Genomic DNA, 26,784 nt, shown 5'->3' with positions numbered 1-26,784 from the left:
GATATGTCTTGTTTATTTAGTGGCTTTCTGTTAAACGAAGAACAAGGTGTTCCTTCATACCTCCTCACCTTCAGGTTCATAGATGCCTACATGTGTTTGGTACGGAAGGAGATATTGTAGAAGGGGCATTCCAAGGTGGCTTTCAGCTGGGTGGTTGTGTGTGTGTGTGTGCGTGCATGCGCACGTATGTGTTTTCTTTCCTCTCTTGCAGAGCTGTCTCCTCTTGGTGTGTGACTTCAAAACCACGCAAAAGAGACCTGGCTGTACAGTACATGGAACCACCCCTCACTCTCAGGGCAGGTTGGCAGTCACAAGAATTTATAAAAGGAAGTTGCTTTGGTGGGATCATCCGTTTACTCAGCTGCAGGGTCTGGCATCTCCTGCAGCCTTCAGTACCAAGTTCCACTTAAGCCCATCTAGTTGACCTCAAGGGGGACCAGACTCAAGGACTCACGATGGGGAAGGCGGTAAGGAAGCTTCTGTTTTCATTTAGGCTCTGGGTTTCAGCTTCACCCAGGATCTCCCCTTTAACCAACAGATGGATCTGCATCATTTAGCAGTAGAATATGTTTCACTCCAATGATTAAAAACCAGGGATTAATTTTATAGCTTTAATTTCTACTAAAGGCATGGAAGATCACTGGGGCTCTGTGGGGGTTGTTTTCTTTCTGGCCTGTCAATAACTCTAGAGAGGCAAGTGGTTTTAAAAAAGATTTTTTTTTCTGCATAACATACTACCAGTGAGCTGCTCACTGCACCCGCAAATGGGATTAACCTGGGGTAAACTATAGAAAACATCTGGAATGAATCTTCTAACCAAGCTAGATTCTGTGCAGTTGATATCTGAATGGGGTACGGGTGTAAACAAGAATGACAGCACTCCTACAGAAAGACAAAGAAGGTTTGGGAAATCTTGGGGATCCTCCTGATCTATTTCTGGGACTGAATTATCAATGCTATTAAATAGAGAGGAACAGTTCTTTCATCTAACGAACATTGCAGTCAAGCAAGATTTAGACTGGCATTACAAATCTGGGCAAAGCAGTATATTTCAGGGCCCTGTTCAAACACTTCCTAACAGGCTTCTCTGCGCGTGGATGCGGGATATGGAACCTTGGAGCCAAAGTTGATGTATTCTACGTGATGTAGGCTTTATAGCTGAATTTAAAATATGGCTCCCATCATCAGTTCTTGCAAACCTCCAAAGATTAATTGGTTAATTAATTAGTTGTTAATTAGTTTTATATGAATTTTTTGGTTGCTCATTTTGTTTCTTAAATGCTTCTTCAATCAAGCCAAACACCCAAATAATATCTTCCTTTTTTCTCCAAATCCTGTTCTGCTCTTTATGCAGTTCAGATGGTTGCTAAATTATGGCATAATTCACACAAAAATGTAAGGGCAGATTGTTTTTATTACTGTTTATAACTATTCACTTGATGCCTATAGCTGGATGTACGAACAGGCTCTACAGAAAGCCATTTCACTTGAAGTGATAAGAGGAGTAATAGCGATGTTGATGATGGGATGCTATATCACTATCTATACATGCAAAGTCAGGGCTGGCCCTGACCTTGGATGAAATGAACTCACTCCTTTGAGCAGCTGACCAGGATACAAACCATCATCTGTTAGTTGGAGCAGCTGCTTCTCAATATGGTTCTCCAGAGTGGCTTGTCAGCTCAATTATTTGCTCTGAAAACTTTCCTCCAAAATCATGCTCAGGATGGGATTTATAAGGTGTCTGGCTGGGCGTATGGCCAGCCAGGGTGTGGATGGTTGCACTGCTATTGCTGGGGAAGAGAAGCATAGCAAGAAGTGTGCAAGGAGTAGGCTGACCACAATTCCTTGAGACAAAAACGGGACATTGGGATGGCAAAACGGGATGGGGTTAAACTTATGTAATATTCCGTATTCACGAAAAAGACAATAACAAATGTTATCAACAGTAAGCTGGGAAGGTGCAGGAGGGGGAGGTGTTGCAATGGTTGGGTCCAGAGAGGCGGGTGCAGGGGTGGCATTGGGCGGAGAGGTTGCAGGAGGGCTGAGGGCGGTGGTGAGCTGGGACAGGAGGATAAGAACAGAGAAGTCTAGTGAATGGTTGTCCCCAACAATCTGTCCCTTTCTGGCACACCCTTTTATTTTATTTTCTTCCCACCATTTTGGCCTGAGAGCCAATCAGCTTCTTTTCTGCTGGGCGCACTTTTCCAACTGTCTTCCACTGCACTGATGGCGGCAGCGACTCTCCCTCTTGCTCACCGCCAATCAGCTGTTCCCGCTCTAGGTTTCCCACCAGATTGAGAACTACTGCCAAGTCAGCCTCCTTTTCAATTTCAATTTCTACTTTTTCCCACTTTTCCCAATAATGGCTCCAACGTTTTTAAAAAACAGGACAAAATTGACATTTATATTAAAACGACAGGACGGTCAGGAAACGTTTAAAAACGGGACTGTCCCGTTCAAAACGGGATGTATGGTCAGCCTAGCAAGGAGGAAGTGGCAGATCAGCTGCCCCACTCAAGTGGCAGGTCTCATCAGGTACCTTTGGCTGCAGGTTGAGATGATGAAGAAAGGAATGTGTAAATTTAAATCAGTGTGTGTGTGTGGATGCACACACGCATGTAGAGAAGAGGAAAACAGAGAGAAAAGGAAAGGAAAACAGCCTAGAAGACATATATGTCTTCTGTGTATCTGACATTCTAGTTTTATTTTATGTCATTTTATTTTTCTGTGGTGTGCTACCCAAAGTCCATTAGGGCTGGGTAGGGTTATAAATTGTGTAAAATACAGTAAATCAAGCTGCGGAAGGAGCAGCCAGCATGTCTTCTTCCCACCTCTTCCAGAAAGCACATTCTGCACTGATTCCAAGACCACTGGCTGGACTAAAATGCGTGCACACACCCACACACACACTGGCCTGGCTCCAGCCCTAGCATTAGGCATAGCAAGATGGCTGCCTTTGGTTTACTGGTCTTGGGAGAACAGCATGTGCTTTCATATTTACTTTAGGGTTATCTCATCATTATGAACAAGGAAGGGAGAAGTGTTTTAATGATACTTCTACTCCAAAGGCCTGGAGTGTTATATACCTTGGAGAGGTGAATGGAAAATTTCCATTTGTTGACTGTGTCAAGAGACAACAAAATGCTTTATGCCAAGCCCATAACCGCCCTAGGGATTAAAGGTAAAGCAATGTACATACAGGACTGAGTCCAGGCTTCTCCAGTGATTACTTAGTAAGAGATATTTGATCTATCATTGTCACAGATTCATCTACAATCAATCTGGCAGTGGGAGTGCTAAGGGCAACCACAGAAGGACAAGGCAGGGCAATTGCCATGGCCTCCAGAAATCAGCTGGGTATCAACTTTGTAAGAGAAGAATCATGTGTGATTACAGCCTTTCTCCGCCTTTTGACCCTGGAGGAACCCTTGAAATATTTTTCAGGCCTGGGGGAACCCCTGTACATTCAGTCTCAAATATAGGCCAGAAGTTACAAAATTATTATATTTGTTTCATGAGTAGGCCTGGATATATGCACTAATAGTGTTCTTAAACTGAAAAGAAAGAATGAAACTTACTTCTTTAATGTGAACTTGCCCAAATTTGAAATAATTTTCTTAATAAATCGTGATCTCCCTGGGAGCCCCTAGTGACCTCTCGCGGAGCCCTAGAGTGCCACAGAACCCTGGTTGAGAAACCTGGCTTACAGCATTGCCAGTCATGGCTATCATTTATTTGTTTGTTTGTGTGTTTGTTTTTCAAATTTCTATTACTGCCCATCTCTCCCAAAAGGTGGTTTCCAATTATTATCTTTTTTTAATAATAATGTTATTAAACATTACAATTAAAAAGATAAGAATGAAAGCATACTACAAAAAACAAGAATAAAAAGAATAAATAGAAAGTGGAGAAACAGAAAAACAGAAAGAAAAGGAGAAAAGAAAGAAAAAATAAGAATATAGTAAAGAAAAAGAAAAGAAATATATAAAGAAATGACTTCCCCCTTCATCACAAGCATAAACTATTTCAGTAACAAATACAACAAATGATCTCTTTTTCTCAAGCGTCATCTCTTATCTATAAACAAAGCCATAAAGCCTCCTTTAGGGAGATTCAGATTCAGTATAAGGAAACTGCTTTTAGAAAAAGAAATAGATGTATTTCCTCCCCACTCCCTTCTCCAGAACTGACAGAATTACAGAGTTGCATTTGAGATTTTGTAACAGCATTTCCCAGTATCAGGTTTTCTCCCTCAAAGTCTCATGTGGGAGCAATTCATCCTGGAACATCTAAGGGGGTAAAGTGGGGTAAAGGCAGTGAAGCTTTGCTTATGCTAACAGTAAGTGCGTGTTATCAAATTGCAGGGTATCGTTCTCATTAACGTAAGTAATTTTAAACTGTGCACTAGCAGAAAAGAAAAAGCCTACTAGAACAAAAAATAAATCACTTCGAAACAGAAATAACACTTCCACATGGAAGTGGTTCAACTCCCAATTCATCAAAACTGTGTTGATATCAGTCATGTGATCATCTCAGTTCCAGAAAGCCTGAAAATTCAGGGAACATGCTTAATCGTCTTTAGCCAACTTCCTGCATCTTCCATCTAACCAACAGGAAAACGCCAAAAATATCATTCTGTTCAGTCTCACTTCTGTTTTAAAAAATGTGAAACAAGAAAAATACCACATCTGTTCTCCACATGAGGCGGATGACCTGTGGGACGCTCAGGTTTGGATCTGCTACTAGCAAAGTGAAACTGCAGAGTGAAGGAGCCCATTGTAAAATTCCTCTTTAGTTATTAGTCTTATTCTATAGCACAATTGTGTGAAGTTACTCAACAAGTGTGCTTTTGTGTAATCAACTCAGATTTCTTGGTAGAGGTGACAGCCTCAACTTTCAATTCATTCCATTCCTTTTGTGCCAAAAGGTAGATCAAGTGAACATCTGAGTAGAAACCTGATTGTTGATTATATTTGATAAAGAGAATTTTGATTAAGCAAACTTGCCAAAGACCTGGGTTCTGAGGCAGTCCCCAGACCTGTGAGGGGGTCAAAATAGTCAAGATGGAAGTTGCAACCAACAATTGAGGCTGCTATCTTGACTCTTTTGACCCCTCTGTCCCACTGTGGACACCATTCTCCTATTCCCTTCAGCCACTTCCACAGGAAAAGTAAGTACATTAGAATCTTGTTTTCTGCTAAGGAAAATGGTCTTTGAAACAATTGATTTGCAATGCCATTACGAACAGTTTGGTTTAATTTTAGTTCCAGCACTTAAAATATGTTCTGCTTGCCAAAGATGGGCCTTGAAACCCTCAAAATAACATGGTAATGCCTTAATTAATACTACTTAATGAAGCTATTTGAGCTTACAAACATCTTTCCTTTTGGCTTTGCTTTTTGCCCTGCCAGGAGAAGTACGAGATGTACTCGGTAGAGATGGAGAAACACTCGGGTGGAGAAATGGATGTGAAGATCAAGAAGAAGAAAAACAAAGGATTGAAGAAAAAAGAGAAGTTGGAGAATATGAAGAAAGAGATGGATGTGGTAAGCTCCAGGACAGGAACGGAAAAAGAGATTTCTCTGCTGATTTAGACATTGTCATTTCCGCAGTTGAGATAGGCCACTTGCCCATGATATATTTAACAATTGTTCAGTTAACCCACTGTTAACCCAGTTTGCCTATCAAACTTAAAACTAGCCCCATAGGCTGGCCTCTCATATCGCGCCATGCTAAATTAATTCTTTTAGCTGAAAGTTGATATACTCAACAAGACAGACCTTTGTGGCAACAATGCATACTGGCTGTATTGATTTAAAAGCTACAACTATGAACATGAGTATTCATCCTAAGAGAAATAAATTCTTAATCAATAAAACCTAGTCTTAAATCTGTGAACCCAAATTCAACATTATGATGTTACCCTTACTCTCCTATGACCAATAAGAGATTCAGCTTAGCAAGCTCATAAAGTTGTAATTGATCTAATGTCACAAAAAGTAGAACCTGAGAGTAAACATTAAAAAAAAATCAGTTAATAACCAAGGAGACATTTATTTATTTTTATTTTTAATTTTTATCCCGCCTTTATTATTTAATTTTATAACTCAAGGCAGCAAACCAACCTAATACTCCTTCCTCCGCCTATTTTCCCCACAACAACAACCCTGTGAGGTGGGTTGGGCTGAGAGAGAGGGACTGGCCCAAAGTCACTCAGCTGGCTTTCATGCCTAAGGCGGGACTAGGATTCTCATACCATGCCTGATTGGCTCTTGGGCTGAGAGAGAGGGACTGGCCCAAGGTCACCCAGCTGGCTTTCATGCCTAACGCGGGACTAGAACTCTCCTACCATGCCTGATTGGCTCTTGGGCTGAGAGACAGGGACTGGCCCAAGGTCACCCAGCCGGCTTTCATGCCTAAGGCAGGACCAGAACTCACAGCCTCCTGGTTTCTAGCCCGTTGCCTTAACCACTAGACCAAACTGGCTCTTTATGGAAGTTTGCATTCAGAGCTCTATTCAGGAGAGCTGTGTACAGAATTAGGCACACAAGATTAAAGAAGGTCACAAATAAGAACAATTACAACATTCTTTTGTTTCCTAGTTTTGAGGCTCCTTGAAACTACAGAGTACATTTAATGTAACCTTATTTATTTATTTATTTATTTATCAAATTTATCACCACCCATCTCCCAAAAGGGACTCTGGGCGGTTTACAATAAAACATAGATAAAAATATAAAAAATCATATCAGATTCAAGGGAAGAAACTTATCTTCTGCAAAACAAAATGTAACTTTCTCTCTGAACCTTGAGAAAGTAATATTGTTATTTTTCCACTGATTTGTTGGAGACAACTGCATTCTCTAAAAGCGTGAGAGTCTTCAGCAAATTTCAGCAAATGATAATTAGTGGCTTCAGAGCCTTGCTTATATGAACAAAAGCAATGTTAATTCCATCAGATATCAGTGATTTGAAGCTGGTCTAATCCATTTCATAATTTATAATTTAACTTCCCCTCCAACCCCTTTTGGATTGAAAGACAGAGATTGCCTCATTGCAGGGTCATTTGAAATAAATTATTTTGTTTCCCAAACATTTTGGTAGGCAAACATTGTGCTGCAAATTCTGTTTGATACTGTACGGCCTGGATTTTCTGAGACAACGTAATAAATTAAATTATATTACTGTTTAATGTTGGGTGCGTAGGACTACATGGACAAACAGAATTGCTGCTACTTTTTCCAGCTGCAATATATTCTTTGCTTCTCTCCTCCTTCATTCCTGATACACTCTATGCGTCTGGAATGTCATCTCTTGGCATCCAGAATCAATTCCCACTTACCTGGAATTTTTAAATCATTCCATGCTTTCATTTTAAGAGTTTATCTCATTTATCTGAAGAAGTATTTCTTAATTATTTTCTTGGGGAGGTGGGGGGGAATCCTTGTTGATATTTCAAAAACAACCGATCCAAAGAACGTGGTGTGGCTTCCTCATGATACAAGTGTTGGCCAATCTGCAACATGCAAAACCAACCACAAGCAGCACAATATTTTTTTTCCCTTTGAACTCAGTCCTGCAGAGAAGACCAGGTATTCCTGAGTAATTCCAAAGAATCCTATCAGACCACTCTATTAGGTATGTCTGTAGTACCCAGTGGTTGCTTGCAAACAGCATACTTTAACCCAGTTACTAAATTGACCTTTTTCTCAGCTTTGCATAGTATATGAACCATAAATTAAACAACTCAGATAAGTGTACACAGCATGCCAAGCCACAAAGAAAAAGCCAACCAACATCAACCCCAGCTAAAGTTAACATTCTTTATGCTCTCTGAGTGAGATGGGTGGTGACTAAACTTGAAATATGAATAAATAAAGATTAGCATGCTGTGGCAAGTCTTTATAGACCTGGTTAATCTATGCTTATTTACTCAATTTACACAAAACAGCAGAATAGAAAATGGCCTGACGAGGAGCCATGCTCAAAAGAGAACAGCCCTCCATCCACTGAAATCATAGTCTTCTCTTATCTCCTCTCTTTTAGGATGATCACCAGTTGTCCATAGAAGATTTAGAGATGAAATATCAGACCAACATCAACAAGGTGAGGCCCTTTGACAAAAAGAGTGTTATCTGACAAGCTGAGAGGAACACATATTGTCATACTTGATCCCAGTGTTTCTCAACCTTGGCAACTTTAAGAGGTGTGGACTTCAACACCCAGAATTCCCCAGCCAGCTTGCTGGCTGGGGAATTCTGGGAGTTGAAGTCCACACCTCTTAAAGTTGCCAAGGTTGAGAAACACTGCTTTATCCTAACTCCTTCTGCAGCCTTGAAAAGATGGTCACCATCTAGCGTTGAAAGGAAATGGTACGCAAGGATTTTTGTTTTTATCTGTTCAATCGCGTCTGATTCTCAGAGACTGCCTGGACTAGACCCTGCAGTTTTCTTGGCAAGATTACAGAAGTGGTTTGCCATTGCCTCCTTCCTAGGGCTGAGAGAGAGGGACTGGCCCAAGGTCACCCAGCTGTCTTTGTGCCTAAGGCAGGATTGGAACTCACAGTCTCCTGGTTCCATTACACCTTAACCAGTATACCAAACTAGCTCTCACACAGGAAATAAGGCTGGCCTAACTTGATAGCCACTCTCATTGCACCAATGGTAGGCAGATCTCTAGAAGTCAAAGGCATTACTGGTTTATTATTATATTTATATCCTGCCTTTTGGATAGGAACTGAAGGCAGGTATGGAACACTCTCTTTCCTATTTTTCCTCACAGCTACAACCCTGTGAGGTAGGTTGGGCTGAAAGAGAGGCAAAGCCAGGCAAGGAGCTTCTATGGCTAAGGGGTGATGACAATCCAGGACTCCCTGCTCAAGGCAGTGTAGAGAAGCTTCCAGGGGTGTCAACCTTCCCAGGTAGACAAGACAGGAAACACAACCAGATGAGCTAATTCTACTTTATTGTAAGGCTACGTTAACAGAATCTTGCAATTGTCTGAAAGTACAATACTCCCACCATCACCTTTACAGCTGAAAAACTAGGGAGGGTCCCTTCTGAGCCTTTCTCCTCCCATTATGCAGCTGTGGGCTATGTTCTTTCTTATCTGATCATTCCCTAGGTAACCCTAGGCAACATCTCTTCGCCCAGTCTCCCAAGGTCATTCCCACGTACCATTACAAGGGGTGAAGATGGAATTGAACCTGGGTCTTCCTGCTCCTAGTCCAACACCTTAACCACGCCATCCTGGGTGTCTAGATTATTTCTCAAAGTGGCTGAATGGTACACTGGGCAAGGCATGACATCGTACCAGCAGCAGGGGCTTGGATTTCTGGTGGAGTTGAGCGAGTTTAGTTGGTGCAGTGAAGTCACATTGGGGAGGTTAAGTGTGATAGGCTTTCCAGCAGCTGGCATGTTGATTTGACATGTGTTTTTCAACAGGAATCGTGGCTTTCTATTTCAGCAGCTTGCCACTGAGTTTTGGCCAGTGGGACCTGGAGGATCCAAAAATGGGGTTCAGAGGCTGCATGTGATCAGAAAGTTATAGGCATCCATGTGACCAGAAAGTTATGGGCTTCCTGATATGCATTACAAAAAAAGCCAGCTAGGCTGGCAGTCAGTGTTTGCTCCTATCTACACTTGTGATTGGACAGGTTCTTCTATCACACCTGAGGTCATTATAGCTGCTTCTCCAGCCACTGCTGCTCAGCACCACCTAGTATCTGCTGCCTGAGGCTTTTGCTCTGCCAAAAGGCAGGATCAGCCCTGCCAGAAAAGTGTGTGGTGCCTTTTTCCTTTTTTCAGACATGACTCAGTGCTTGCACTGGGGACCTTTCACCTTTCACTTTCATATTTATTGAGAATTTTACATACAGTAAAAGTCAAACCTAAAGGAAAAGATAGAAAGATAGATAAGGGAAGAGGAGGAGTGGGGGAAAGAAAAAGGTGCAAGAAAAGATTTTTTTAAAAAAGAAACTAAAGTCATGAAATATGGCTTCTGATTGTCTCTTCAACAGATAATTACATTCTTATAACCCTCCTTTGCTCTTAGATGTTATACAAATCCCTTCAACCCCTCACTTAATCCATATCCTCAAACCCATAAATCATCATTATTTTTTCTTCTTTCAGCAAAAAGTCCACGTATGGTTTCTAGTCTTTTAGATAAGTTTTTACGTTTTTTTTCTCTGACCAAACAGGTCAGCTTTGCCATCTCAGCAAGTTCTGACATTTTCAGTATCCATTCCTCCACGGTTAGAATGCGTGGTGGGTTTTTTATGACCTTTTGGCCTACTTGTCTATCTCCTTCCAGGGGCTGACCAGCACTGTGGCCGGAGAGATTCTCCTTCGTGATGGCCCCAATGAGCTGAAGCCCCCCAAAGGCACTCCGGAGTATGTGAAGTTTGCGCGCCAGCTGGCTGGGGGGCTGCAGTGCCTCATGTGGGTGGCGGCTGCCATCTGCCTCATCGCCTTTGGCATCCAGTGCGGCCAAGGTGACCTTACAAGTGCAGACGATGTAAGTGCCTACTGCAGAAGCAGACAACCATTCGGGGGTCACAGGGATGCGAACTACAATGGGAGATGGAATGATGATGCAAAGTGGGTGGAGCTAAGCCTCATGTGGGCAGGGCCAGAACGTTCTGTTTCTGCCCTAGATTTCGGGGGCAGAGAGGTTTTTTTTAACGATTTAAAGCAGGGTTCCTCAACCTCGGCAACCCTAAGCTGTGCGGACGTCAACTCCCAGAATTCCCCCCAGCTTTGCTGGCTGGGGAATTCTGGGAGTTGAAGTCCGCACAGCTTAGAGTTGCCGAGGTTGAGGAACCCTGATTTAAAGGATGCTGGATCCCTAGCAATAGATGAACTTAGCTGGGCAAGGTAGGGTTCCTGTATGGCTACCAGATCTGGGGTGGAAAAATTCAGATACAGTAGACTCTCAGTTAATCGGAACTCAAGCAACCGGCACTCTCAAGCAACCAGCACAAAAATCAAACTGGAAAAAAACCAGCACTCTCAAGCAACCAGAAAAAAAATCCCAGCGCTCTCAAGCAACCAGCACAAAAATAGGTATCTCTCTGCTGCCATCTAGTGGGCATTGGGGTTTAATAGTAACTCTCAAGCAACCAGAAACTACTTTTACCAGGCATCTACCAATCCCCCCATGGGTGCCGGTTAACTGAGAGTCTACTGTATCTAGATCAGTGTTTCTCAACCCTGGGAACTTTAAGATGTGTGGACTTCATGGGACACTGTACAGGATAAATTTATCTGAATGAGGCAGCAGCAACCAGCGATCTTTGCAGTGTGGCTGCAAAGAATTCTGGGAGTTGAAGTCCATACATCTTAAAGTTCCCAGGGTTGAGAAACACTGATCTAGATGGTTGCAAAGATCTGTTTCCTGCCATCTAATGGCCATCTCGATTTTTGCAGCCTAAACCTCATACACTTAGGGCTATTTTCTAGTATAGCCTCTCGCTTAGGAACTGCAATCCGTTCCAACTACTTTGTCGATAAGCAAAATGGTTTCTAAGCAAACACATGACTGAGAGAGAGAGAGAGAGAGACTGAGACACTGCAAAGATTGCTGGTTGCTGCTGCCTCATTCAGATAAATTTCTCCTGTACAGGGTCCCATGCCAGATCGGTCCCCCCCCCCACTTTTTTTTTGCCCCCTCACAGGGTAGAGAGATTGCATAAACACCCTATCTCTTCCTGAGCTGCTTTTCTCTGCAGCACAGGGCTTCCCCAAAAAGTGCTAAGGGCAAATTAACAAGCTCAGCTCTGTAACCTTAATTAGCTGATTAGAACCTTCTCCCCTGGCAGAGCGGCTGCCATGAAACTGACCGGACCATAATTAGTTTCACAGTGAAGGCTTTTGTCCTCAGGCACAAGAAATTTGGCTGTAAGCACGCACATTGGTCAGAAAATGAATATTTATTATTGTCTGTTATGGCTGTGTGTGCAAATGGTCACTAAATGAGGCGGTCGCTAAACGAGTGGCCGTACAAAAAATGTGATGTCTGCCAAGATTTATTGAACCAGGGCAGCTGCGACAACACAGAAATACCAACATTTTCTTCTTCTTCTTTTCAGCTGTACTTGGCCATTGCCCTTATTGCTGTAGTAGTTGTGACTGGCTGCTTTGGCTACTATCAGGAATTTAAAAGCACAAACATCATTGCAAGTTTTAAGAATCTTGTGCCGCAGGTAAGAAACACCTCCTAGGATCCCCATGCATCTCAAGATAACAAATTCTTAGACCGCCTGTTGTTGTTTTTTTAACAAGAAGCCTGATAGTCTCAATTTTTAACACTAAGCACAGAAGTCTCCTCCCCACCTTGCAAGTATAAAATCCTGAGAAGGTACAGTTAACCTTTTCCATATTGGCTGCTTTTCTGCTGAAACATCCTCAACCCATCTGTGCATACAAGTATCTTGACTTCCCCCAAATATTTTTTTTTTAAAAAGTCATCTGTACTGTGAGGGAAAAAAACTGGGGAGGGAATAATTGCAAATTTGGGTGGGGAAACAACTGGCAAGGTAAGAATTAAAATCCTTCTTTTCTCCACTGTTTCTGCCCCAATCTGCCATTCTCCTGGTCAATCGTGCAGCCTCATGAGAAAGTTACCCATGTTTGCAGCTAGAGATTTCGTGTTTGCTCCAATAAGCAAGGATGAACAAAATCTGATCTTTATTCCACTTCAGCACCCACCTTCCTTCACCATCGGCCATACTAGGAGGTGCTGATGGGCTTGGGAGTTTAGCAACATCTGAATTCTGGGAGTTGAAGTCCACATATCTTAAAGTGGCCAAGGTTGAGAAACACTGGTCTAAAACAAAGTTCATAGTCCACACTCCTCAACATCCTTTACCTGTGAACTTGCCTCTAAAATTTACCTTCCTCTCAAACTGATAACGGGAAGAAAAAGAATGTTGGAAGTCTAAATCCAAGTTATTTTCTTCTCTTCTTCCTAACCACAGCAAGCCACAGTGATTCGAGATGGCGACAAGTTCCAAATCAATGCTAACCAGCTGGTAGTGGGCGACTTGGTGGAGATCAAAGGGGGAGACCGAGTCCCAGCAGACATCAGGATCATCACTGGGCAAGGATGCAAGGTACCTAAAAAAGAAAGACAGGTGTTCCAAATAAATATGACATCATCTTCTCTCCACCCCAGAAAGTGTGCTTTTCTCACCCTCTGCTGGAGAAAGATTATAGAGCTTGGTCCATTTGTTTCATTAGAAGAGAAAAGGGACACTAGTCCATTATTTGCACATTCTCTGTGTTACAGTCCCTGTCACAGCATTGTTGTTTCAACTGTATAGTTGCAATCCAAAATCAGAAGTGGGTGAACATCTACATCTCAAGTAGAGGGAGAAAGTGCTTCATCCTGCCTCTAAGTGACTGTGTAACATGTAGCTTTGGCCTAAGTAACCTAGTGGCTACAGCAGTACCTTAAGACTGGGTAGATCCGTGTTCAAGTCACCACTCTGTTATGAAACATACCAGCTAGGGTCACCCAACCTTGGACATTTCCAGGTGGGTGGACTTTAAATCCCAGAGTTCCACAGCCAGCATGCCTATTGATGAGAAATCTGGGAGTTGACGTCTACCTACTTGGAAGTCACCAGGGCTGGAAAACGCTGCCTTAATTATTCAGACCAATCCAAAACTCAGAAATGATTCGAGTCTGGAAAACTCTCTATGGGGAGAAAAGCATGTTCCCATTTCCCACACAGACACACCTTTTAATGATGCAAGAAAGAAAATGCACAGTGCAAATTTCAGAGCTGAAAAGTGTCCAGCTGTGGGCAGCAGCTCCATATAAAGAGTGATGCCTACAGAGTTCCATGGAATTATGGCACAGTGCATGTGGGAAACCTCCTTCCTTCCTTCCTTCCTTTCTTCATTCTAGGTGGATAATTCCTCTTTGACAGGGGAATCAGAACCTCAAACACGTGCCCCAGAATGCACCCATGAGAGCCCTCTAGAAACAAGGAACATCGCCTTCTTCTCAACCATGTGCTTAGAAGGTAAGAAGGACTGGTTTTTGGGAGAGAGACACTGATTGTCCTTGGCAGCATATAGAAGTTTTGGGACCAAAACTTCCAAAATTCCTAGCTAAAGGCCCTGTTGGCAAGGGATTCTGGAGAGCATAAATACTGCAAGTTTGGGGTGAGCCAATGTTGAGGAGCAAGTTCAGATAGTGGAATATCACCAGGTGCTTTCAGATGGTGTTATCGCCCAAAATATATTGTGCAGCTATTCTGCTTTTCCTTTCTTATTACCATTCCTTTTGGGAACAAAAACAAAAAATAGAAGCAGTGGGTACATTTTAGTTCCAAATAGGAGGCATTCTCTGGACCACTGCAGATGTCCATGAAAGAGGCAGAGTGATTGCATCACAGAAGCTTCACCTGGAAATGTATCCATGTCAGCTCCATCTCTGCCCTTCTTCCTTATCAGGAACTGCCACTGGTATTATCATTAACACTGGGGACCGCACCATCATTGGGCGCATTGCCAGCCTGGCTTCAGGAGTGGAGAATGAGAAGACCCCCATTGCTATTGAGATTGAGCATTTTGTTGACATCATAGCTGGCTTGGCCATTTTCTTTGGTGCCACCTTCTTTGTTGTTGCAATGGTGATTGGCTATCCCTTCCTCAGGGCCATGGTCTTTTTCATGGCAATTGTGGTGGCTTATGTCCCTGAGGGTCTTCTAGCAACTGTCACTGTAAGTACCTCACCCCAGCAGTTTGGGCTCTTTTTGAAAATGAGTGTTTTTCCCTATCCTTTCCAATAATATCCTCATATGTTGTGTTGCATGAAGGAAGTACTGTGATCAGTCCCTGGCATCTCCACTAGGAAGCATCTCAAGTGACAAAACATCTTCCACAGTTCAAAGAGTTACTGCCCATTAGATTAGACAACAGTGAACTAAATTATCCTTCCCCAACATGGTATCCTTCAGATATTCTGCACTATGTTTCATGTCTTCCAGCCAGCCAGAGGGCATGAGATTGGGTGGGTGGGGGGTCAGTTTTGATGAACAAATTGCCCAATGCACTCAACCCAAGTTGACCTTAGTTATCCCAAGTTTCGAATATTGGATCTCACTCATTTCCTATCTCTCTCTCCCCACCCCACCTCCCTCTCATTTCCTTGGGTAGGTTTGTCTTTCTCTCACAGCCAAGCGACTGGCTAGGAAGAACTGTGTGGTCAAGAATCTGGAAGCTGTTGAGACGCTGGGCTCTACATCTGTCATCTGCTCTGATAAAACTGGGACGCTCACCCAGAATCGAATGACGGTCTCCCATCTTTGGTTTGACAACCACATTCACACAGCTGACACTACAGAAGACCAGTCAGGTATTTGCACTTAGCAGCAGCAGGGAGACAGTTAGACAAAGCTGTTCTTAGGATCCAAAGGATCAGTTTAAACAAGGTGTTCCTGTGAATGTATACCAGAGATATGCAAAATAGGTCAGGACTGACAGCCCAGCACCTGGACTGATCTTGGAAACAGCTGTTTCGAGGCCAGAACTTCCCCTCACTGGAATTATCTCAACATCAAAGCAGACTGTCTGCACCTTAATGCAAGTGTTCTGACCTTGAAACAGGCTTTTCCAATCCTTGTTCACCATAAGAATGGCTCAGTTCACACCAAACAACTGCATTCTCTCTGTGTTTGGGCAAATACTTTCCAAACAAATATTGGATACCAGTAACCTGCCATTTTAATTTTCTGGGAATGCTCTGCAGCATTCTTGACCCAAAGGTACTTTTGGAACAAAAATAATGCTAGAGACAAGCTCTTTGCTTTGCAACAAGCCTGCTCCACGCCCTCTCCTCTCCCTGCCACTGTAATTTAAAACATTAAGTCAAGTGGGGTAGTAAGTCTGCAGACAAATTGGTGCCAATGGGCCCTTTATTGGCACATTGATAATGATGGGCACCATGTTGCCCATCCTAAGCTACAACACGGAAAACCTGTCACATTGCTGCACATTCTTGTTCTACTTTACAGGGCAAAGTTTTGATCAGTCCTCAGAGACATGGAGAGCTCTGTGTAAAGTGGTGAGCCTCTGCAACCGGGCTTCTTTCAAATCAGGCCAGGATAACGTACCTGTGCCACGGGTAAGGAAAATCCATACAAATGATCAGCTGCTATTAGCATTATTAAAAGCATGGTTTGAAAAGCGCACCAGGTAGAGTTTTTGCTGATGTGAAGCACATTGCCCAGGTCAGTTCTTGGATGTGAGACTGACATTTGCAATGCACAGACCATCTTGAATTTCATAAGCTTGCTAACTTTTTAGGAATCTTTACAACAGACGTAACAAAACCTTGCAAACCATGTTATAAAAACCACAATGCTAAGATGTGTTTTGGAAACAAAAAGATGTGACGGAAAGGTTTTAACCCAGTGTTTCTCAAACTTGGCCACTTTAAGACATGTGGACTTCAACTTCCAGAATTCCCTAGCCAGCATGCTGGCTGGTGAATTCTGGGAGTTGAAGTCCATATGACTTAAAGTGGCCAAGTTTGAGAAACACTGCCCAGCGTAGTGCAATGGCTGAGAAAATTTCCCCAAGTTTTTGCCTGCAATAGACATTCAGTTCCTATCCTAGCATCCTCAGCTAAACCAGAGATGGGGTTTATCATGAAACACATCTGGAAGAGCAGCAGGTTGGGTAAAGGTGAAACACAGACCCAAGTGAAGGACAGTCAAAATCCTAGAAAACACAATAGGTGATTTTGGGGTGTTCACCACTTCCTACTCAGGGTTGTTATGGGCTAAAGTGGAGGAGAGCATGAAGGGCACTGCCTTAAGTTCCATGCCAGGAATCTGTCTTTGGGAGGAAATAGAGCAGAATTCCCAAAATTTCTCACTTCATGGTGCCCTTAGTGTCTCAGTAATTTTTTCACAGCACTCCTAGGCCAAAACTGTGAACTTGAGCTAGTAGTTTGCATAGGGTCCATATTTCATGGTGCCCCTATGAATTCACTGCAGCAGCCCAAGACACTGCAACACAGTTTGGGAAACCACAGCATGTTTCTTAAAGAAACTTACATCAATCCACATTTTATTTATTTGGCATTGCTGTGTCAAAAATAAAGGATAAGGAAGTAATAGTTTGCCCACCAGTGCATGTTGTATGGAAATTTAGACAACAGGAGAGAAGTTCATGCTCCTTTTGTTCAGACCCTTGCCAGTTCCTTTCTCGGAGGTGGGGTCTCCCACAGACCTCTGTCTTGTCCCTCAATGGAGCTGCAGTTCAGAAGCAGGATCATAGAACAGACTTAACCCCAAACTGGATTAACCAAACACCCCTGCTGGGTTCACCTAACAAATTATGGTCAAAGCCCCTATGGCTTAATGCGATAGCCTGGTTCACACATCATGCTCCAATTTCCCAAATCATGCTTCACCACAAACTACCCAGCCGCATCTTAACTATCTAGTATAAATGCAAATCCAGCCAGCCCTTCAACAGTGCTAATCCTGTTTCTTTGTTTCTCTCCCTTTTCAATCCCAGCGGATTGTGATTGGAGATGCCTCAGAGACAGCCTTACTGAAATTCTCTGAAATCACCCTCGGCAACGTCATGGAGTACCGGGAGCGCTACAAAAAAGTCTGTGAGATTCCCTTCAACTCCACCAACAAATTCCAGGTTGGCAGCTGACTTTCTGTCCCTTGGTTCCAAGAAGTTCAGCAAGGGCCACAAACAAAACTCTGGTTCAGATAGTTCTGAATTAATCCATTTAAATCTGGACTCAGTTCCGTCCTGCTCAGCTCATTGCCAAAAGCAAGGAAACTAGAAAGTTGCACATTAGGTATAAACAAATCTCATCAATCCTATCGCTTCCCCTGCTTTCAGCTGTCTGTCCATGAGCTTGAAGATCCCCGAGACCAGCGCCATCTGCTGGTGATGAAAGGTGCTCCTGAGAGGATCCTGGAACGCTGCTCCACCATCATGATTAAGGGCCAGGAGTTGCCGCTTGATGAGCAATGGAAGGAAGCTTTCCAAACAGCCTATATGGACCTTGGTGGGCTGGGCGAGCGTGTGCTGGGTAAGAAAGAATGGTATCAGTAACTAAATAAAATTCTTAAAATCTCTGCAACTCCCTGTTGGTAGGCCCAGCTCTAACTTTGAGAAGAACTTCAAAAAAATGCCCTCTTCCTGGATCTTCTCCTTTGCTGACTGGCTGAGCCCTTCCAGGCAGCAATAATGCTCTCATGAGCAGCATAGAGCCACCACTGAACTTTCTTACAGTTTCTCAGAGCTATATTACATCAGGAGCATAGAAGACAATTAAGTAATGTTTCCAAGCTGCTTGATCTTCATCCTGTGTCAAGGCCCCAGGCTAGAAACCAGGAGACTCAGAATTCTAGTCCAGCCTTAGGCATGAGAGCGGGCTGGGTGACCTGGAGTCCCTCTCTCTCAGCCCAACCCACCTCACAGGGTTATTGTTGTGGGGAATATAGGAGGAGGAAGGAGTATTAGCTATGTTGGCCACCTTATTTATAAAAATAATAAAGGTGGGATAGAAAATAAACAAACTACCAAAGTATCAACCATCATCCTCAAACGTGTCAACTACTAAGATGGCATTGGATTGAGAGAAATGTGAAATATCAAGTGAAGCAAGGAAGCCCAGTGTGAGCTTCGTGGACTTGAGTGAACGTGGAACTGTGGTGAATATGATCAGCAGCTTGATTTACAGGCTAGGGTGTAGGCCTCACAACGTCTCTCTCCTGTCCACAGGTTTCTGTCACCTCTACCTTCCCCAGAATGAGTTCCCCCATGGCTACCACTTTGACAGCGATGAAACAAACTTCCCCACCAGTGGGCTATGCTTTGCAGGCCTTATCTCTATGATTGACCCACCCAGAGCCACTGTGCCTGATGCTGTCATGAAATGCCGCACTGCAGGGATCCGGGTAGGTTCATCAGATGTTCTGGTGATTTCAGTGGTTGGGAAAGAATTCATAATAACGCCATAAAAGCAATTCATGGACACGTTCAAATCTTACAAGTTCCTAGGATGGTTCTTTCCTAATCTGAGGCTTCTAGGTATGTGGGACTTCAACTCCCATGATCCTCAGGTAGTGTGACAAATAAGTTTAGGAACGACTGCTGCAACCCCCTCTCTCCCCCATTTTTTCCCAGGTGATCATGGTAACAGGAGACCATCCAATCACTGCCAAAGCCATCGCTGCCAGTGTTGGCATCATCTCAGAGGGCAGTGAAACTGTTGAAGATATCGCCACCCGCCTCCGCATCCCTGTGGAGCAGGTCAACAAGCGGTGAGCATCTTAACATGCAGACATGTTAAAGAGCTGCTTCAAGTGACACTGGCACCAGACAAGAAACATACCCTGTGCAAGGGAAGGAGCCAGGCGGCATTGCTGGACAGCTATTGGAAGGTTCCTGATCTTGAAGAGCTTTTCCTCTCTTACTTCTAGGGATGCCAGGGCATGTGTGGTCAATGGAGGTCAGCTGAAAGATATGGAGAGTGATGAGTTGGTTGAAATCCTCAAGATGCATCCAGAGATGGTCTTTGCTCGCACCTCTCCACAACAGAAGCTCATCATTGTAGAAAGTTGTCAGAAACTGGTAAGGACCGCAATGTCCTATGAAAAGCTGCAGAAGTGGATATATTTAATCACCCACCTTTTACTGGGCTTAACCAGACCATGTACAGACCTGGTGATGGCATTTACACAGAACACCAAGCTTGGGTAATTCTCCCCTTAGATTTTTCTTATGGTTTTAATGTGTAAACCCAGGCAATTTGATCGATTTATGGTTTAATGAATCGCTCAGACGATGTCATGAGTACTGATGGCGAGCAGGAGGGGGCCCCTATCCAGGGGGGGAAACGCATGCATAGTAGTGAGGAATTAAGCAGCCATTCAAAGAGACACAGATCAGACTCGCCTTAACCTTTGGGGTTTATCTGTCTGGGTTTTTCCCACGCTTCTTCAGTTTGTTAGGATTTTCTGTCTAATGTAGCAGTAATAAAGCACTAGAGACCTTTTCCTCGTCTCAGCATGGTTCCTGACTGTTAGGACAGATGAGCTTTGTTCTAAGCCCCATTCATAGAACCCAAGTCTCCCTTCTCACTCTTGTCCACAGGGTGCAATTGTGGCTGTTACAGGAGATGGGGTGAATGACTCCCCAGCACTGAAGAAAGCAGATATCGGGGTCGCGATGGGCATTGCTGGATCCGATGCGGCCAAGAATGCTGCCGATATGATCTTGCTGGATGACAATTTTGCCTCCATCGTCACCGGCGTTGAGCAGGGTCTGTTTCTGGGAGAATCCCTTGCTTGGGAGATTCTGAGATGGGTTGTCCTTGCACACCTAGGGGACAACGCGTAGAAGGAAGCTATTGGAGAGAAGGGGGAATTTATTTTTTTATTAAACTCCTGTTCTGCGTTTTTCTTTTTTTTCCCCCAGGGCGCCTGATCTTTGACAATCTCAAGAAATCCATTGCTTATACCTTGACCAAGAACATCCCAGAGTTGACCCCTTACCTGATCTACATCACCGTCAGTGTCCCTCTTCCTCTTGGCTGCATCACCATCCTCTTTATTGAGCTGTGCACAGACATTGTGAGTCCCAAAGGGCTGAACTAGAGTTTGCAGGAAGCAGAATAAGAGACCCACCTCTAAAACATCCCTAATTTTGTGTGACCCATTTTATTTATTTATTTATTATCACACCTTTATAATTTTTATAAATAACTCAAGGCGGCAAACATACCTAATACTCCTTCCTCCTCCTCTTTTCCCCACAACAACCACCCTGTGAGGTGAGTTGGGCTGAGAGAGAGGGACTGGCCCAAGGTCACCTAGCTGGCTTTCATGCCCAAGGCTGGACTAGAACTCCCATACCACGCCTGATTGGCTCTTGGGCTGAGAGAGAGGGACTGGCCCAAGGTCACCCAGCCGGCTTTCATGCCTAAGGCGGGACTAGAACTCTCATACCACGCCTGATTGGCTCTTGGGCTGAGAGAGAGGGACTGGCCCAAGGTCACCCAGCCAGCTTTCATGCCTGAAGTGAAACTAGAACTCACAGTCTCCTGGTTTCTAGCCCAGCATCTTAACCACTAGACAAAACTGGCTCTATATTTTGTGGATGTATAAGCACCTTCTTTTGAAACAAACCTCATCCTGGCTTAGCCTGAAGTGTTAGCCCAGCCTGTGTAAGGCAATATCATTGTTGCATTCACACAACACACTAAGCCAATGGCTGCATATAAGGTGGGTTATTTTTTAACATTAATTTTGAGGTGGCTTACCAGGTTATGCAAACCTAGCCTGCTTGGGTAGGTCAAGGTGCAACAGATTAGCAAAATTTTTATGTATTTATTGTTTTTTTAGTTGTGTTGTAAGCCACCCAGAGTCACTTTTTGTGAGATGGGCGGCCATACCAATTTGATAGATAAATAGATCCTGTGACACAAACTAATTCAATCATCAGGTTGAGTGTGTTCTATGAATACAACCTGCAGGTCTAAAGCCCACACTTGCCCCAAAAGTTTTCCATCCACCACACCAAGTTCCAAAAATGTCAAGGACTATCATAGCAAATCAGGGGTAAAATTAAAGCTTTTCTTGTGCACCAAGTGCTTATCTTAGACATTCTGTCCATTCCCCTAGTTCCCTTCAGTTTCACTGGCCTACGAAAAGGCTGAGAGCGACATCATGCATCTGAAACCCCGAAACCCGCGACGGGACCGCCTAGTCAATGAAGCACTAGCTGTCTACTCCTATTTCCAGATCGGTTCGTATGCATGCAAGGAAGTGAAGTCTAGTGGTTAAAGCTAGTGAAAGAAAGGGAATGCATTTGCTCGAACTTGTCCTCAGGGCTAAGAGAGCAACATGCTTTTAGTTCAACTTTAAGATAACCATCCAAAGTCGAATTTGTTTCTAGATAGCTCACTAGAATTGGCCTGACCCAACAGAGGCCCTTCCAGATGTATCAGGGACTGCATCTCCTATACCAGTGGGGAATTCTAGGAATTGGGAGTCCCAAAATTGCTGGAGGATGCTGGGTTGGGAAAGGCTGGCCTGGCCACGTATGAGCTTAGATCTAGAATTCCCAGTATGGTAACTGGAGAGCACCAGGTTTCTGCCCTGACTTCTTAAAAAGAACATTTTTAAATGCTGCAAAGTGCCATTTGTAGGATCACTTCAATGGACAGCAAAAGACTCATAAGTAATATTACAAAATAAAAATGGATAGAGTACAAGCCAGGGGATTGTTTATTAATAGGCCTTCCTGCCCAGAAGCCAGGACGGTGGTAGGAACGATCCTTGTGAGCTGGAAGAGATGGTAAGGTGCAACCTCCTTACTTTACCTTTTGATAAATAGATGTCTTGGAGCAGGCCATCTCCCTCATTTGGTGAAAGTCCCTGCAATATACCGTCAAAATGTGCCCACCAGCCCCCAAACTCTGAAACCCCTGGCTTAAAGCCTGATGTCAAGGCTCAGATGGACCAGAGATCCAACACAACCTGTTTTACCCTGCAGGAGCCATTCAGTCATTTGCAGGCTTCACCGACTACTTCACTGCCATGGCGCAAGAGGGCTGGTACCCACTGAAGTGCGTAGGGCTTCGGGCTGACTGGGAGAATGATCATCTCCAGGACCTCCAGGACAGCTATGGCCAAGAATGGGTGAGTAGAGGAGAGAGACCAGTCTGACTCCCACCCTGATTTTCCAGCTGTTGCAACTCAGACCCTTAGTCACAGGCCACGTTTACCCAAACTGGTTACCTAGCTACTGAATTAATCCATTCTCTGGGTTTCTATGATACATTGAACCAGAAACCAGCCAAAATAAGCTGGGTTCACACAATCCATTAAGCCCCAAAGAAACTAACCACAGTTAAAACGAGCTAGGCTCTGCATGTTGTGCAAATGCAACTCCTAAATCTTTAACTGGTGTTGTATGAACATACGCAATGGTGTCTCTCTGATTCCACCCACCATTTACTTTTTCTACACAAAGCTCTTTAGAAACGGATGAGGGTGAGGTGGCCATTTAAATTATTTCCTTTCCTTCTCGACATCAAGCCGCTTTTAGCCAGGAGCAGGTGAGAATTGCAGGCAGTTACCTGCCCTTTCCATGTCCCCAGTGAGGCTGAACAAAAAATACAGGTGATTTTTGGAATAGGTATCATGGAGGAAGAACTCAAGCTGTCACCATCTATGGGCAAAACATGGTCAGCAGATTCCATTCTGTCCTCTTGACACAAATGCTCAGCAAAAGGGGGAAGGGGCTGTTGTGGGTTTGGGGTGGGGTGTTTTTTTTGAGGGGGGTATTTCTATACACTATGGGGAATGGTAGGCCGTTGAAATGGCAAAAAGTAAATACTCTGCATTGCCTTAGAACCTCCAAACTATTTAAGCAGTTCTCAGGGTCATCTGGTGGCTGGCGGTCACTGCTGAATTTGCCTTCGTGCCACCACCCTCTTTTTCTGCTCCCAGACGTTTGGACAGCGTCTTTATCAAGAGTACACCTGCTACACTGTCTTCTTCATCAGCATTGAGATGTGCCAGATTGCAGACGTGCTCATCCGCAAGACACGGCGGCTTTCTGTCTTCCAGCAAGGGTTCTTCAGGTAGGTGGCACCCCCAGCAGCTCCAACCGAGATATCTTCCTAGTCTGGTGCAACTAGGAACATTGTTTTTCAAATTCATGTTGTTTATATTATTATAGTATAAAACAAAACAGAGTAGCAGCAGCCAATGATTGCTTTCTTTGAGATGTTGACAGCACTATGATCATTGAGAGCAAAGTATTTCTATGAAGGAACCTTCAGGATTGAAGAATCCAGTGGTAGCTATCCAAAGAACAGTCGAATTAGGCTGTAACCTTGAACCCACTTGGCTCACTGAGCAACTGGGACTTGCTTTGGAGCAATCATATTGCAAAGGTGCTATTTACAGCATAATAGATAAGGTTTCAGATACCCTAGATCTCTAAGCAGGATCTTACTAGAAACAAGATTTTCAATGGGCAAATGGCAGGAAATTAAATTTTGCTGTTAAGTTCCACAGCTGGAATCTTTCTCAGCAACTCTTCCCAACCCAACAAATTCAACCTGTTATTCGACCTCCTGTTCTGTCTTAGTCTTTGAATTTGTGTTGGTTGGTTGGGGAGTGTGTGTGTTTTCCCCTGCCCAAATGATGCTGAACAGGCTAATGATGGGAAAATTTGAATCAAGCACAAGTTCAGGAAATCATGCTCCTTTGCCAGAAAAGTTGGCAAACCTTCTGCAGCTTTCCCCAGCCCAAGTTCAAATTTGATTCCCCGCTACACTTGATTTTGGGACTTCAACAGGGCTGGAATATTTGCCTTCCTACCCTAGAACTGGCTTCTCTTTCCACTGAATGACCAGGTACTGGCAATCATCAATTGACCATCACCCAGTTCAAAACAAAAATCAAGAACAGCCAATCACCATTCCATCCAGCCCCACTCATCTCTTTCTCTTTCAGAAATAAGATCTTGGTGATCGCTATTGTGTTCCAGCTCTGTCTGGGCTGCTTCCTCTGCTACTGCCCCGGGATGCCCAATATCTTCAATTTTATGCCCATCCGGTAAGAACTTGTACACATTGGTATTCTATTTCCTTGTAGCCACACTTCCATTGCCTATCATTTCTCCTACCCCATGACATCAAATTTTTAGGTTTTAAATTCACTGAAGCCAGAGTGACCCCTTTACACTCTGCATGTCGCCTTATAATAACAGCAAGTACACACATATGCAAAGACAACGAGGAGTCAAAGAGGTACAAGGCTACGGCTTAGCTCCCCTGATCTAATTCTCCCCTCTAGCTTTGAAAGGGAGAAAGCAAATCCTCTCATAGAGAGCTACTTCCTTCAGCTCAGCACAGCACCAAGGACAGCAGCCATGACTGCCCTACATTACAGCTGCCCGTTTTTTTCCAGTAGCCTAGCAGGAAAACACAGATCGAAGACTAAAAATAGCAAAGCGTTGGGGTCATATTTGTTTCGCAGAATGATGCTCCATGCCTGTCTGTCTCCAGCCACTCCACTAAAAGACAATTCAGCTTAGGAGACTGACTTTAGCAGTTATGTCAAGTTTAACATCTCCCATTCTCTTGTCCCCCGTCCCTTCTAGATTCCAGTGGTGGCTGGTGCCTCTACCGTATGGCATTCTCATCTTTGTGTATGATGAAATCCGAAAATTGGGAGTGCGGAGACACCCTGGAAGTAAGTTACAAGAATGGGGAAGGAGAGAAAGGAGACAAGTTGACACCAGTTTCATGGCAGGGTTTATTCAGACATCTTCTACCGGGATTCCCAATCTTGGAACACTCAGGTGGTCTTGTACTACTAGGAAAGCTCAAGGCTACCCCGTTCATTTTTCCATCATCTGACAAACTGCCCATGGCATCAGTTATATCACCATCCTTAACCTGATCCCAATGTTCTTTCTTTCCTCCAGGTTGGTGGGACAAAGAACTTTACTATTAAAGGTGGAACTCTTGAGGACAGTGTGTCCCCACTGGCAGTGTTTGTGCTGCCTGGGCTGCTCCCTGTGGGTGCAAAATGCTACATTAAGAAGGAACCTGGGGTCTGCTTTCTTCATTGGCTCCACCTTCAACCAAGCTTGCTGCATTTCTTTCCCTTCCTGTGATGAAGTTCCATATCCCACACGTCCTGCTGTAGCTACTCTGGGACAAGAATTTACTCATCAAGAAAATATTTGGGGATGCTGATGTGCTTGGGGAAATGGGGCTGTGCTTGAGATGGCAGCCAAGTATAGAAATTGGTACTGGCATAAAACTCTACATTCTAGGAACTGCACAATGCTTTAAAAAAAAAACAGCAAGTTTCAAGCCCCAAAGCCTACAAAGATAAATCTCAACAGCATGTAAACAAGGCAGTATAATCTCAAGGAAAAAATAAGGACGAGTAAATGGTTTGTTTAGGTCTGCCCTCTCCGTATGAAAAGCAGAATTTAACTAAACTTATATGAAATATGCAATTGTGCACTGGCATCGCTTCCAACTTCTGCACAATTTGGACTTTCCGTCTCCTTGGAATAGTAGTCCCTGAAGCACAAAGATTACACAGCAGAACTTTCACATAGTAGATTAAAGGAAAGCAGAGCAACACATACACAGGCGAGCAGCCTCAGTTCAAGATAACCAGACAATGAGGCTATCAAAACCTATTTTCCATTCTTCCGAGTTCCGATTATCCTACAGTGCAATGGACTGCAATGAGGAAAAAGATTAAGATATTTGCATCACGATGGCATCATGCAAACACGACTTACATCCTTGCACCAAACTGTATGATGCAAGTAAATAATTGTGTTGTGTGATGACGTGACATGTTATTTTGACATCATTGTAATGGATGCCAGTTATCAAATGGACCATACCACCACCACCCTGCCTCCTGTACGCATGAGATACAGTACTTCCCTTCTTCCATGACACCATGAATAAAGAGAATGATCCTTCCCTCTTTCTCCAGTCCATTCACTCACCTATATGGAGTTCCCAGTCACCAGTTGCTAACTCTGAGACTGAATTAAAGGAAAGGGCCATCATGCCCACAAGGTCTCTTTTAATGGCTTTGGAGAACTCAGTCCCTGAAGAAGAATTTGCATACACCCCAAGAGTCACACTTACCTACTCGGGGCTAGTATACTTGATGTAACTGTATTTGCTGCTTGTCGATCATTTCTATCCAAAAGAGCTAAATATAGGAAGCATGTA

The 26,784-nt window shown here is 43.7% G+C and overlaps 1 protein-coding gene across 1 annotated transcript; it reads left to right on the top strand.

Moving 5' to 3' along the window:
* Positions 1-271: 271 nt before the first annotated feature.
* On the top strand, positions 272-26,317 carry ATP4A (ATPase H+/K+ transporting subunit alpha). Its single transcript, XM_063312239.1, has 23 exons — positions 272-467; positions 5,415-5,549; positions 8,050-8,109; positions 10,318-10,521; positions 12,095-12,208; positions 12,983-13,117; positions 13,918-14,035; positions 14,469-14,737; positions 15,174-15,372; positions 16,031-16,140; positions 17,544-17,678; positions 17,886-18,078; positions 18,774-18,949; positions 19,179-19,315; positions 19,475-19,625; positions 20,148-20,316; positions 20,472-20,626; positions 21,677-21,800; positions 22,551-22,696; positions 23,510-23,643; positions 24,524-24,625; positions 25,173-25,264; positions 25,500-26,317. Exons 1-23 carry the CDS (start codon positions 456-458, stop codon positions 25,526-25,528), a joined length of 3,099 nt encoding a protein of 1,032 aa, XP_063168309.1. The 5' UTR covers positions 272-455; the 3' UTR covers positions 25,529-26,317.
* Positions 26,318-26,784: the final 467 nt, after the last annotated feature.

The sequence above is a fragment of the Candoia aspera genome, chromosome 10 (genome assembly GCF_035149785.1).
Source record: "Candoia aspera isolate rCanAsp1 chromosome 10, rCanAsp1.hap2, whole genome shotgun sequence".
In the NCBI taxonomy this organism is placed as follows: domain Eukaryota; kingdom Metazoa; phylum Chordata; class Lepidosauria; order Squamata; family Boidae; genus Candoia; species Candoia aspera.
The sequence above is the reverse complement of the archived record's forward strand: the minus strand, read 5'-3'. Positions and strand labels throughout refer to the sequence as shown.

Bases quoted from the DNA above. Each gene is read 5' to 3' on its own strand.
- ATP4A (XM_063312239.1), top strand. The intron at 14,036-14,468 runs GTAAGAAGGACT...CTTCCTTATCAG, and splicing joins CTCAACCATGTGCTTAGAAG to GAACTGCCACTGGTATTATC. The intron at 18,079-18,773 runs GTAAGAAAGAAT...TCCTGTCCACAG, and splicing joins GCTGGGCGAGCGTGTGCTGG to GTTTCTGTCACCTCTACCTT.